Source organism: Triticum urartu, chromosome 2, assembly GCF_003073215.2.
Source record: "Triticum urartu cultivar G1812 chromosome 2, Tu2.1, whole genome shotgun sequence".
In the NCBI taxonomy this organism is placed as follows: domain Eukaryota; kingdom Viridiplantae; phylum Streptophyta; class Magnoliopsida; order Poales; family Poaceae; genus Triticum; species Triticum urartu.
In genome coordinates, this window is record NC_053023.1 from 715,228,520 (window position 1) to 715,243,212 (window position 14,693).

At 42.1% G+C, this 14,693-nt stretch overlaps 1 protein-coding gene and 1 pseudogene across 1 annotated transcript; one reads left to right on the plus strand and one right to left on the minus strand.

Annotated features, from left to right (window-relative positions):
- The first annotated feature begins 1,068 nt into the window (after window positions 1-1,068).
- LOC125540070 lies at window positions 1,069-5,803 on the plus strand (annotated as a pseudogene).
- A 128-nt stretch (window positions 5,804-5,931) lies between these two features.
- Window positions 5,932-11,132, minus strand: LOC125540069 (receptor-like protein 56). Its single transcript, XM_048703645.1, has 6 exons — window positions 10,750-11,132; window positions 9,296-9,608; window positions 9,054-9,200; window positions 8,739-8,960; window positions 8,430-8,645; window positions 5,932-8,340 (listed from the first exon to the last, which is right to left on the minus strand). Exons 1-6 carry the CDS (start codon window positions 11,038-11,040, stop codon window positions 6,281-6,283), a joined length of 3,249 nt encoding a protein of 1,082 aa, XP_048559602.1. The 5' UTR covers window positions 11,041-11,132; the 3' UTR covers window positions 5,932-6,280.
- Between the last annotated feature and the right edge of the window lie 3,561 nt (window positions 11,133-14,693).

The following is a 14,693-nucleotide window of genomic DNA, read 5'->3' on the forward strand; positions in this document are numbered from 1 at the left end:
GGGGCTCAATATACCGATTTGGAGATGTGGTCACCCTTGTTTTGGGGGCATTAGGTAAGTACCCTCCTTGTCCATCACTTTGCCCCTTTCCATGGTGGTCACGACGATGTTTAGTAACGGTTTCTCTGACTTCTTTTCCAACCCTGACGATGCATGCGTTGTCGGATCTAGCAATGAGATATCTAGACCATTTTCTGGATTTAACAATGAGTTGAAGTATTCATATTTGCCTTCCTCTCCGTGGAAACATGGGGGAGGGGGGGGGGGGTTGGTTGGTTGCTTCTGCAGCAATGACACCGATCTAGTTATTTCATCTGACTCTGGCGAACATGTAGGTATGATCGATTGTCATTTTCTTCTTCAAACGGTGGATCCTTCATAATTGACGCCATTGCCCTTTCAACATGGAACTCTAATGACACCAACATCAACACGCCATCGACATGTGTGGGATAAAGTGGATGGAGGATTCATCGTGACTAACAGCCTGTTCGGATACCCTCCACTCCGTCGAATCCTTGACTCCACTCCCTGCTCCTAGGTTGCTGACTCCCCACGACAAATCGGGAGTTGACAACTTGTTTGGCAGTAAACTCCACTCTATACCGGCTTCCCACGACACATCGAGCTGATTTAACACTGGTCAGTCGTGCAGAGCTCGGTTTTAGCCGCTCTGCCAGGTTGAATAGCAATTAACTCCGCTCCACTCTTTCGACTCCGTGGAGTTGTAGTGTTCAGCGCTACTAATGCTTGTGTTTGATTAACATGGGAATTTGCCTTCTACTTCCTCCGTCGCATAATATAAGAGCATTTTTGACACTAGAACGTTCTTATATTGTGGGACGGAGGGAGTGATTTTTATTGTTGATGCTTTTTAGGGTAATAACATGGGAATTCGTCTTGCTAATTTTTGTCGGTCGTCTTCCTATTTTTGTTGTTGTTGACGCGGTATCATAGCGTGCAACTATGTTAATTTTGAAATTCAGTAACATTTCGTCACACAACTAGTAATAAATACAGTAACAAATTGGATTATTTTCAGATGAAAGTATGCTGAGTTCCTGACACGACCGACCCTGTTCTGCCTTCGTTATCCAGTCTGTCGAGTTGCCCGACTCCCACGCCGCCGCCGACGATGTCGGTACCAGCAGCTCCGCCACCGCCGACGATGTCGGCATCCAATCCCATCTCCCCACGCTCCAGCAACCCTCTCCCCTCCACAACCTCCGCCACAACTCCTCTCGAGCTGCCCGGCGTGACCTCCGCCGCGGCCGCACGGAACCCTAGGATCCACCACACCAGCGGTGTACTCCACCTCCACCGCTCCTCCCCCACCTTCCCCGCTTCATGCTATGCCTCCGCTGTCGCCGCCACCGCCACCCTCTTCCTCCTCCTCCGGGCCCGCCGCCCCACCGATCCCCTGCATCTCTCTACTCCGGGTAACGATCCCGCCTTGATTTCTCACCAATTTGCTCTTTTCCGCGTGCCGCGCCTCCTGGTGCTCGCCGTTCCAACCCGGGTCACGCCGGACGACTTCGTCCGTTTCTGCGGCCCCTACGTCGAGCACGCCTCTGAGATCCGTGTCATCAGGTGAATTTCTAGACGCATTTAGTCTTGATGATTGCATTTGAGTATTCACACATAACACTTGTATGTGCCGTCATGATCATAGCGATGATGGGGTGGAGGACCGGTATGTGCTTGTTGAGTTTGAGGATCAGAAGAGTGCCGATGGATTCTACCTGGACCTCAATAGCTGGAGGTTCTCGTCCTCAGAGGTTGTAAGATTGTCAAATTGGTGTTGACTGGTTTATCCATTTTGCGCATTGCTGCTGCTAAATTTGGGAAATGTGCCTGCTGTTCCATGGTGCAGGTAGAGGTGTGCCATGATCTGTTTATAGTTGCTGTGCAACACACATCATCCACTGAGCTTCTTACAACCTCTGAGGCATAGGTCAGCTCCTTTTTGGCATACACACAAGCTTAGTATTGTGTTAACATTGGATATGAACTTTGTGCAAAGTGTACTTCTGATCATGGCCGCATTGCTTGAGAAAACCGCAGTTGTAATAATCTAGTAAAAAGATTAGGCACTTTTATTTGTCAGAAACACCATCTGCAAACATCAAATTTACATCTCTGTGGAGTTTTTACCCTCACAAAATCCAGATTACCTTATTTTAAGGGCAGCCCACAATATTAGGCAAATCAATTTTCATGTTGTCGCTCTCTTACAGACAGCTTCTGGAGGCAACCTTTTAAGCTACTTGGACTTCTCCCATGTAGTTTCTATCAAATTGCAGAACTGTGTCTGTGGGGTAAAATATAACGGTTTATGCATGCATATCTGTTGTTTAAGTATAACCATCCACAGATACACCCACTTGTTTTCTGGTTACAGTTTGGAAACCATTTACTTTGACCTACCAATATTCTATTTCCTCAACTTCAATTTTAGATTTTTTTGCTCGTCACTTTAGTTATGTAATTACATGACCAGTCTGTTCCTTAACTATCTTTTATGTGTGATCCAGAAAGGTTGGATCAAGACATCAGCGGAATTGGGGCTACTAATTGTGACCATTCTTTCCAGTGTTCATGTGTTTCAATGTGGGTCAGTTCATCTTGTCCGGTAAGGAAGGATCTTCTTAATCACTGTTTCATTGCGTGCTAACAGGGAAACTAGGATTCACTTTGTTTCAGATGGAAGTCATCTTTTCTTGTTTTGTCTTTAGAGTACACTGGGTTGCCATTACTTGTTTTATATAAATCTTCTCATGTGTTCACTTCTAATATTCTTCAGTAGGACTGGTTAGTGAAGTAACAAGAATTCCACAGCAATGCCGAATGTGCAGTTATCTGGTGACTGATATCACACATTGGTCTTTATTTGTACTCTCGGACACTCGGAACCTACTCAGGTTCAGGGGTATTTGCAGTGTTAAATATTAAACTTTGTGTCTGTTGCTCATATGAATAGATTTCACTCGGTATAGAGTATTGAATGCTCACACCAACTGTTTGAATCTAATTATCTAAGAATAAGATACACATTGACTTAAATATTAAACCTTGTGTCTAGTGCTCATATGAATATATTTTTACCCGGTATAAAGTATTGAATGTTGTTGCCAGCTGTTTGAATCTAATTATCCAAGATACATATTGACTTTCACTTCAATTGACTAGGTCATAGAATTGCAAACGAGTAAATGCTGCTTTACAGACACAAACATTCATTTCAAGTTTCCAACACTATAACCACATGCATGTGTAGCGTTAAATTGTCTGTGTATTGGGTTCCGTCGTAGTTTGCCTTTATTTATTGTTGTTTCCATTTCAGGTTTGTCAGTTCTGTCAGAAGCTGTCTGAAGCTCCTACAAATCCTACATGTTCTGTTTGCCAGACCTCTGAAAACCTGTGGATCTGTGTGATATGTGGTTTTGTTGGATGCGGAAGGTATATATGCTAACGCCGGGTAACTGAAAGTGTACCGGAACTCGTAGTCGTCCTACTATGGCAGGAATGCTTAAGCATTTTACACCTTTACATAATATGCTGTACTGGTGCACTCAGTAGAAGTTAGGAAGAAAGGAAACCTACATTGGAGCTTAACTATATCATCACTTCTACTACTCCCAGACTCCCTGATATGTGGCTTTTATATGTAGTAAAAGTAGGAAACCTACATTGGAACTTTACTAATCGTCACTTCTATTTCTCCCAGACTACCTGATACATGTCTTTTATGTAGCAATAGTTATTTCCTTTTGACCTTTTCTCATCAGAAGTTCAGAACTAATAGCCACTCTGCTATGTGCTATTTCAAAGCATTTAACATGAAACTTAACTATATCATCGCTTTTATTTCTCCTAGACTCCCTGATACATGTCTTTTAGTAGTAATAATTATTTCCTTTTGACCTTTTTTATCAGATGTTCAGAACCCATAGTCGCTCTGCTATGTGCTATTTTGAAGCATTTAACATGATTATTTAAAGAAAAACTATGTCAGAGGTTAAATATATTATTAATTCTACTTTTGTCAACATGCCCAAATCAACCTTCACTTTATTAATTTGCCGTTTATAGGTATAAAGAAGGGCATTCAATCAGGCACTGGAAAGGCACTCAGCACTGCTATTCTCTCGATTTGGAAACTCAGCGTGTTTGGGATTATGTTGGTGACAGTTATGTCCATCGACTCAATCACTCAAAAAGCGATGTAAAGCATGCTAAGTTCAGTTCAAAGTGTGAATATCCCGGGGACAACTGTGTAAACTGCATGCACGATGACTCAGATATGGGTGGAGTTATGTTTAGCAGCAAAGCGGACACAGTAAGAGTTTTAAGTTTCTTTGTTTTGATTCTCTGTAACACCTTCTTGGTATTCTTGTTCCTCAAAATCATGTGCCCTGCTCTTCTTAACAGATTGTGGATGAATACAATCGTCTTTTAGCAAGCCAACTTGAAACTCAGCGAGAGGTGCAGTGCTCTTTCCTTTGTAGTACTATTTTTTTTGTATGACCACTATCCATTGTATTGTTCTAGAGCTTCTCATATAGTTTTTCTTGGAGATAAATTTTGTTACAGTTATGTACTGTTCTGATCTATTTATATGCCTGTGTTTGTTCATATTGACAGTATTACGAAGCTCTTCTATCAGATGCTAAGAAAGAAAGGGAACACCACATTTCTGTTGCTGTGGATAAAACTATAAATGATAAGCTTCAAGAGCTGCAACTTAAGCTTGAAAATACAATGTTGGAGAAAAAGAAAGTTGCTGAAGTGAGCTTATTTTAAATCACGCTGCCTTTTCCGTTATAATGTACAACCAGTTTGCCTATTGATGTACTGATGTCCTATGCCTTCTCCTGTAGATGAATGAAAAACTCACGAAGAGCCAGGATGTATGGCGCCAGACAGTAAAAGGAATAGAGGAAAGGTATGTTTTGATCTTTCCACCTGAAAATGGTAGTAGCCGTGCAACATTCAAGAAGTCAAATAATGCATTTTTTGGGGCACATTATGAACATAGATACTTGAAATGATTTGCTGAACTATATACTTCATGTCATGTTCAGTCTTATTTAGAGGTTGTTTGAATATTCTCCTTTCATATCTATTCCATTCTAAAATGCCACAAGTTTCCTGTATCCTTTTTTGATGATTCTGCATTCACAGGGAGAGAGCACAGTTGAAGCTGAAGGATGATATGATTCTTGACCTGGAAGAACAGGTGCCTATATTTTTCATTGCTGTTTTGTGTAAAAGCTATAATATCTCGAGGTGGGTTTCAGTACTAGGGGCATTCGTTAACATGTCCTATATAATCCATGCAGATAAAAGACTTCAGATATTCCATTAAGTTACAAAAGTCTATTGCGAAGAGTTCACATGCTGATGATCTCAAAGGAGGTATGCTGGTGCCACTGGCCATGGAATCAGATTCTGGAAAGGGTAAAAGGTCGTCAAGAACAAGCAAGAGAAGGAATTAGTGGTGACTTTGCTAGTATGAATGCATGAATCTTCACCAGTTGTTATATATGCTAAGATTCTGCATGTTAACTTCTGACTTTGTGTGAGAAGCGCAAGGTCACTCTTTCATTGTAGTTTCTCTCACTGTGCTAATCAAGTTCATCTGGTACTCTCAGCAAGAAAAAGTAGAATCTGATACAAAATACAATTATGTTACATACCCAGAAAGTAATTTCAGGAATGCACACTACATAACTGTAATACTGTTTTGCATTACATAACTTGCAATTTTTAATTGTTCTAGCACTACAGCTCGAGCATTACAGATCTTCCGTAAGGATGTGTTATTGCTCAAGCACTGTCAATAAATGACATTTTGTCCAATATGTTTTGCTTTTATAACTACCTAAATGTCGATGTTTTAGATAAATTCCTTTTTACAGACTATTAGAGTGATAAAATATTTTTTAGCAAAAAGTTTAAAAATAGTGGAGTGGCTGATGATTGCAAAGGAGGTATGCTGGTGCCACTGGCCATAGGATCAGATTCTGGAAAAGGGTGAAAGGTCATCAAGAACAAGCAAGAGAATGAATTAGTGGCGACTTTGCCAGCATGACTGCATGAACCTCCATTATTTGCTGCATATGTAAAGGGTCTGATACATTCTCTTTAAGAAGTAGTACAATCAGTTACAAAGTAGAGTAGGTTACATTAGAGCCAGAAAGAAACTTAAGGAAGCTCTGTGGATCTTACATTTAAAGATTATAGTACATGACTGTAGTGCGGATGTTTGGCTCAAGCACTACAACTTGAGCATTACAGATCTTCCGTAAGGATGGCAAAACGAGAATCCAATAGTGGCCCAAAATGCCAACACAAAGCCGGCAGCTGTGACCACATATAGAACTGGGTCACTGGGCGTCTCTTCCACATCTTTCCCCACAGCAGGATCTGGACCGGGAGCAGCACAGGTATCCCCCTGAGTAATGTTGTGAAGGTTGGTGTTGGGTAGGTAGCTGTCCATGCTGAATGAGCTGAGCTGACCAGAGTTTGGTATGCATCCTGACAAGTTGTTGTATGCCACAGAGAACGCCCCCAATGATGATAGCTGGGTTAACTGCCAAGGCATTGGTCCACTCAGCTCATTGTGGGAGAGGTCCAAGCTTTCTATCTCCTCCATGCCGCCAAAGGTTGTTGGGATCGGGCCAACAAAGAAATTGCTGGACAGATTAAGGGATTTGATATGCCTCAGATTCCCTAGCTCCCAAGGAATTTCTCCACCCAACATGTTTGCAGATAAGTCGATTCCAGCCATTGAATTGAAGAAATTGCGACCGTACGTGTAGATATTTCCTTTGGTAGCAAAGGTGAAGCCTCTTAAGTCATAGACACTGAAGTAGTCATACTTATAACCCTTATATACTGACTGAAAAATTGCATCGTCCCTATCACCTTTGAAATTGAGATTACCAATACATGCTGGCAGAGAACCTGAAAGCTTGTTATGTGAAAAATCAAGTATCCTCAAGTACATGAGTCTGCACAAGGTTGGAGTGATCTGCCCTTCAAACTTATTTCCGCCCAGCGAAAGTAGCCTAATGTTTTCTAGGTAACTTACCCAATTAAGGTTGCCCATGAACTGATTGTGTCTGATATCCAAAGCAATCAGACTTGATGTGTTGAAGAGGAGAAAAGAGATATCGCCAGATAAGGAGTTCCCAGTAAGGTTAAGAAAATTCAGCACAATGAAGCAACTGTTTGGTACAGACCCTGTAAGGTTGTTGTGCGATAGATCTAGAAGGAGAATTCTTGTGAAGCCACAAATGTGTTGATCAATTTTGCCAGTTAAACGGTTTCCAGCAAGATTCAGGGCTGACAAATAGGGCAGATTCCAAAATGACGTATTGAGTTCCCCAGACAGCTCGTTGTCATGCAAATCAATGACGCTTATAAACCGTCCTGCCAGATCATGAGGCAATGTTCCTTTAAATTTGTTCCTGTCCAGGTACAATTCATCCATACTGGACAGATTATTCATCCCACCAAAAATCGGACCACCAAGCCTGTTGTTTGAGACCTTCAAGAGGTATAGCAAGGGATAATTGAAAACACAAGCTGGAACCTCCCCAGAAAGTTTGTTGTTTGATAGGTCTATAAGTTGCATGGAGCTGATCTCACATATTGACGTTGGTATGTGCCCAAACAAGTCATTACTAGAAAAATCTAGAACAGCCAAGCCTGGAAACATTGAGCTGAGGTTGGCCGGCAGCTGTCCTGTGATATGGTTCATGTGTATCTTGATAACATCAAGTGAAGATTGGGTATGCCATACTGGGTCCAGAGATCCAGTTAGCGAGTTATTCCCAAGATTTAGATCCAGTAGCGTTGCTTCCTTAGTAAACAACCAATTTGGCATGCTACCTGACAAGTTATTATTGGACAAATGAAGCACCTGTAAACGACGCTGTGTGCGTAAAAAATGTGGTTCTGCAATAATGTTCTTGTCAAGGTCACAACCAGAGAGGAGCAGTTGTTTCAATTGGAACGGAGGTGTCCATCCGGAAATACTAATGTCAACAGCTAGGTTAACATTGCCTGAAAGGTCTATCTCTTCTAGTTTTGTGAGGCTTTGAAGTGAAATGAAAGAAAGTCTACCACTCAAATTGTTTTGAGAAAAACGAAGACTCTTAAGCGACAATGAAAGATTGGAAGAAGGATTTATCAGGATTGACCCTCCCAACAAATTATTTGAGAGATTCAACTGTTCAATATGTGGAAGCGAAAACAAGGATGTTGGAATGCTTCCGCTGAATTGGTTGGAACTCAAATACAACTCTCGTAGGTTTTGAAGATTTTTAGTTTCTGCAAAATAATGAAATCATGTAACAATTAGAAACAATGGCAACATTACTTTCACTGATCTAGGTCAGAATTAAATGCTCATTGTGTACCTCGTTCAGTTGGAAGAGCTCCACTCAACATATTAGACTCTAGATGTAAGACTTCAAGCTGAACTGGTTCTGAAGACACACTAGTAGGAAAATGTCCCTCAAAGTAATTATGCGAGAGATCTAGGTAATTCAGCTGAGGAAGTGCAAATAATGACACAGGGAGAGATCCGCTCAACTGGTTGTGACCCAAATTCAAGCTCCTGATGTGTTTAAAAGCTGCAATGCATACAAGTTGTATAATTATTACAGGTGGCAGAAACCGAGGTATGAAACATGAAATCCCTTTTTCCAATGTAAGATTTTTTTTACCTCTAACCGGGAGAGTTCCGTTGAGGCGATTCCAACTGAGATCTAGTACTTCCAGTGAAATTGGTACCATGGATGAGTCTATTGGAATATGCCCATCGAACCTGTTATTGTAGAGATCTAGGAACTTTAGGTGAGGAAGTGCAAATAGCGAAGCTGGGAGGCTTCCGTTCAATCTATTCACAGACATCTTCAGTTGTCGCAAGTTTCTGAGATTCTCAACAGCTGCAATGTGTGTAGGCATGCGAGACGAGTTTATGAATATGTAATTTTGACGTCTACCTTAGTACTCTACTCTAATTAAGCACAGGTCTGCACCTGCGCCTGGAAGACCTCCGGTCATGTAGTTATTGTTGAGAGCTAAAACTTCCAGTGAAACAATTTGCCCAATAAATTCTGGGAGCTCCCCTCCCCATGCATTGTAACTGAGGTCGAGATATCGAAGTTTGGCTAGTCCAACTAAACCTGCATGTGTTTTTGTTCGTACAGCAACGAGAATAAGAAGTCATTGCACACATATATTGTTCTAGAAAAATGGAGAATTTGGAGTACATACGTACCTTCCATGGCTAGCGAACAGGGATAGTTGGTTGATAGATCAAGGTATTCAAGCTCATGTAGTGCAGACAACACCGTCAAGTTTAAATACCAATGATCGTGTAAATAAGTTCCAAAAATGGAAGAAAGGTTGAGATGAGACACTCGCTGTGTTGTATTGTTGCATCTCACGCGCTCCCACGAGCAGCAGTCATCATCATCCTCCCCCCATGAATCAAGCGCAATCAGGGAATGCGCTCTCGGCAGGGAAGACCGGATGTCAAGTAGAGCAGCCCTCTCCTCCACGAAGCAGCCAGAGGACGAGTGAAGCATGGGCTGCAACAACACAAGTAGTATCAAAGACAATGATCCACATGATGGCAGGCAGCTACCCATATCTGCAGTGGTAAGCTTTTCCTTCTCCTATACACTTAGGTTGGACTACTGTAGGTAGCTAGACTTTCGAAGAGAAACGGTGAGTGGTTTTACAGTTCTGCAGGCTTTGCTTTTATCTTTCGCTGGCTTCTTCTTACAAGTAGACCATGCCAGGAATACGAGGCAAGGAGTACAGCTTGGCACAGACGGTCAGTTTACATGGATCGAGTCATCGATCGGCAATCATTCATCATCCACAGGGAATCTTGTTGTAAATATATTTCGATGCACTCTTGACGAGGTGGATGGCCAATTAGTTGCAGCCGGCATTAGGTGCCGGCTAGATTGTTTCCTTTTTTTTTGACAGTAAGTGCCGGCTAGACATTTCAAGTTCTGAAGACGCCACATGGGGGTCCAAGGGTACTATACCAGGCTCATGAAAGGACCAAGACATACTTTTTTCCGATAAGGAGAATATATTCATATCAAGAAGATATCCTACATGCATTCAATATGTACACCAACACAATATAAAAAGCTAGTCAAGACATCGGGAATGCACACAGTCAAAGTATTACAAAAAGGAAAAGAAAGCGATTAATGTTTTTTTTTGAAATATCTAGCAATTTGCTGGCTTCATTTGTTTTAGCAGATAGCACATGAGAAAATATGGCATCAATCAAGTGATCATGGTAGAGGGGAAAGAAGAGAATGAAAGGGGAAAAATAAGAGAAAGGAGAAGAGGGGGAGTATTTAACCAAAAACTACCATAATTCGTGGATCCGTGCCCACAAACTACCACTTTACGAATTTGTGCCGAAAACTATCATTTTTTTGCTAATCTATGACTAAAAACTACCATGTCTCTAAATCGATCGATTTGTTCATTTTAAACGCGCTTATGACAGACTGGGCCCATCCGTCAGGACTGAAAAAGTCAGCACCGTTAACTTTGACCGTTAACATGTGGGGCCCACATGTCAGTTCTATCCCCTTCCTCTGCAATTCCCCTCCTCAGAGATTCGATCTTTGCAGGAAGCAGAAATCGTTGGGAGATTCAACAGGAGTAGGCTGCGGTAGAGAAGCATGTACTAGTACGTACCACTCCGCGACGCTGGAGACGTGGACGGCCCAGGTGGGCAGCGACAGCGCGTTCGCCGGCTCGGCCAGCGCGGCGAGTGCCGGCGGAGTTCCTGCCGCGACGGCGGAGGAAGAAGAGGCGTGGAAAGGGCTGGGCGGTGGGCTCGTGCGGGCGGAGCTCCTGCCGCGACGGCGGAGGAATAAGAGCTCGCCGGCGAGGCTCTAGTGTCCTAGGAGTTGAGCTGGCCATGGCCACCGCCGCGCAAGCTAGTCTACGCGCTGCAGGGCTGGCTGGCTGGCTGCTGCCCGCCATGGCCGCAGCCGTGCCCAGGCTTGTGCTTGGTGGGGAATTTCAGAGATAGGAGTCGTAGGAGATGGAACTGACGTGTGGGCCCCTTAGGTTGACGGTCAAAGTAACGGTGTTGACTATTTCAGCCCGGACTGGTGGGCCTAGCTTGTCATAATCAGATTTAATCGACCATTTTTCATACTTGATAGTTTTTAGCAAAGGATTAGCAAAAAAATGGTAGTTTTTGGCACAAATTCGTAAAGTGGTAGTTTGTGGGCACGGATCCACGAATTGTGGTAGTTTTTGGTTAAATACTCGAAGAGGGGAAACATGTGCCCTCTATCTCACATCATCAACCAGGAATGGTTGCAACTCTAGAGTAACAAGACTGGTGGTCCATTTCAAACAAGTGACACATCAAGGAAGAGAACGACCTACGAGCGGCGCCATTGCAGGATACAACCACTGAGATGAGATCAGATAATGGGTTTCACCCCGAAGAGAAGTCTGAGAAAACTCGAGGCAATGTCTTCGACAAGAGAATATCGCGTGAAGTCCATCATTCCCAGGTTCTACCATGGAAGGTCGGACATAGAGTTTTCTCCATAGAACCCAACACTCAAAGAGCACTACCTAACAGAAACCGCCCTGCGATGCTACCACATGTTGATCCATCAATGCATAGCTGCACACACCTGCAAAGTACAAACGTCGATCTCATAAGGCAATTGGGACCGTGCCCGTGAAACACATGTTGTCGTGTTGTGCCTAACGAAGTCAGATATCAACGTCGATGACACCGAGTCCAGACTGCCCACGTAGAGACGAATTAGGCTAGTTACGCGGAGCACCTCCAACGAGGGCCAAACCCGTGCATGGAACCCAAAACCAACACATGTGATTTTTTAGACTCTAAATACCGTGTTGCAAACAGACCGGAGAGAACTGGTTGGTTTTTGTACAAACTAAGAGAAAAACCAGAACCAATTGAACCAGTGACAGGCACATTGTTAGTTTGAAAGTGGAAAACAAACTGCAAATGCTAGGAATCAAATCATGGTCGTTAGGGGAACATGTGAAGCCTTCGCTTGGCCCAAGAACCGCTTGGCTTCGATCAATTATGTGTCAAAACTAAGGAACTTATCTTATTTGACCTTGTCGCATTACTATATTAGCCTACAAAACAGATTTTTTATAGCCTAATAAAAACCCGGCAAACGAACAAGTGAACGAGTGGTTTGACTGGTGAAAACCTGGACCGACATGCTCACCAGTTCGGTCATCAATCCGGTTTGTAAGACTATGCTTATGTGCGGACTGATATATAATTTTTGGGGTTGATAGTGGAAAAGTCGACAGAGAAGGATCAACATATCCTTGTTTAAATAGGTCCACTAGACCTTAGCTACTTAATTTCACTAGAACAATGCCCGTGTGTTGCAACGGGATATAAATATTCTAGACGTTAGTACGTTAGCTTGTGATGCCCATAATATATGATTTGTGTAAATAAATGGTCATCAATTTTTCCGTGATTTACCTTATATTTTGATCAGAAGTGATTTACCTGCCCATAGTATACGATTGTGTAAATAAATGTTCATCCAATTCTGCCGTGATTTACCTTATATTTTGATCACAAGATTGGTAAGTAAATTAAAGTGAAATTGGTTCAGAAGGTAAGTAAATTAAGATGTTTGATTATTACACGGGGAAGGTTGGACGAAGGGGTGGTGGAAAGAAAGGTGAAACGGGAACCTTACATTCTTTTTAAGTAAGTAGAGATGATATTTAGCACAGACGGTAGAAGATTGAAATGATGGTATCAATGTGCCGCATTGAAATGAGAGTGGCTATATCGCTATCAATTAAGGTGAGACAGATCAGCCATCTCCACAGATTGCTAGTTTGCTGAAAACAATCCATCTTTCGCCCACCCAGGGGTTAGGGTTATCTTTTGAAAGAATATCTCGTATCAGCGGATACGAGAATCGGTCGTGCATATTATCATCTAGAAATGTGAATCGAGATGCATCTGAATGAGCGTACAAGGTTGGCAGTACCCCCCTGTGAATACTCCACCAGTATGAAAAGTTCTTAATGCACTACCATGGGGGTGTATTATAGACCCATTTCTTTACCCAATTTTTTGGTGGGCTGCAAGAAATATATCCTTGTGGAGGTGATCTTTCATGTTGTGGCTTTCCTGGGCAATGTGGAAAACCCGCACCAAAACTTGCTTTGAAAAAATATTTTAACATAAGCTCCTATGGAGCTGATTTGTAATATGTGTGATTTCTCATCCATGGAAAAGTTTGCAAAAGGATGCTGGCAAAAGAAACTTGCTGGAAGGGGTGACGACACCCCAACATACGTGGTGTAAGCTCACAAAGCGGCGTATGCATCAATGGCTGGTACAACCTTCGAATGAGGGGGCGGATGAAGAAACTTCATATGAGGAGTATGATAGTGATCAGGTTCTTCAGCCATGGTGTCATGCTGGAAGAGGGATCGATTGCGTTCGTTGCTGCTTGTGGTTAATATCTGTTGGGTGCCATGTGCCCTCCCATGTTCCATCCCTCATCTTAATTATTGCATTTGTAGAGTGAGAATCAACATGGAGAGGTCAATGTTGGAGATGTCTTGAGATAAAGTGCGGCGACACACCATTTTGCTTGCTATAAGCATTGGATGCAATAAAAAACTTGTTAGTGACAGTCTAGAGGATTTATAGTCGAACAAACATATCATGTCAGTCACGTTCATAAGATAAGGTATCAACAAACGAGGAACGCGTCGGCTGCTTGTTCTGGAGGTAGTAGTGGTCGTTTAGTGGTCTCGAAATCTCGATGTAATTTTTATTATGTTTGAGATGCTTTGTACTTCCAATGAACTTTTATAATAGATCTGATTCCTTTTGCAAAAAAAGATACACATATGGCAAATTGAGAGAGCTTTGTGTTTTGGAGAGACAAATCATGTGAAGAATTATTGAGCTTACATATATCATTAACCGTGTTTATTTGGATGATATAAGTGGTGTGTTGTTAGCTAGTGTGCCATTTGAGAAACCCTTGCTAACTATGCTCACACACTCTGGCTGAATCACCACTCTAATGGGTGGAAGTTTTGTGTCTTAAACAATTTTTCAGAAGCCGAAAGTTGCGTCTTAAGCTGGAAAGTGAGTTAGAATTACAAGTTCAAGGATGAGAGGTGGATCTTTCACTCCTCTCTTACTCTTGTTTGTCAAATGTATACCCATGACATAGCAATGAAATCAATGATTTTTTTCCTAGGAAGTTTTCGAAATATCTAAAGAAATGGTAACATAAAAATAGTACAAAAACTAAAACACATGGTAGAATTATTTATATTGATATCTCATTATTAAAACCATCATTCCAAGTTATTTTCCAAGCCATCCAAACATTGATAAAAAAGATTCAAATAAAATGATCCATGACTTATATTATTTTTCATCTACATACAATTTTCAACTAACGGAAGTCATGTAAATTCTGCACTTGAAGTTTTTGGCGATTTTCGTCGACATGTATGTTTTCACAACACGTACTTTAAAAACGACAATAGCCCGGCCAAGGCAATCTAGGGTTTCTTCTTCGCTGTCATCCATCCGTCGCCTGTAGATCGTTGACCTCCTCCTTCTCTAGGAGTGT

Excerpts from the sequence above, each read along its gene's own strand:
- LOC125540069 (XM_048703645.1), bottom strand. The coding sequence starts at position 11,040 with ATGGCGGGCAGCAGCCAGCCAGCCAGCCCTGCAGCGCGTAGACTAGCT. Across the intron at positions 9,609-10,749 it reads GTCTCCAGCGTCGCGGAGTG|CCCATGCTTCACTCGTCCTC; the intron begins GTACGTACTAGT and ends GTGTTGTTGCAG. Across the intron at positions 8,646-8,738 it reads CGGAACTCTCCCGGTTAGAG|CTTTTAAACACATCAGGAGC; the intron begins GTAAAAAAAATC and ends TATGCATTGCAG.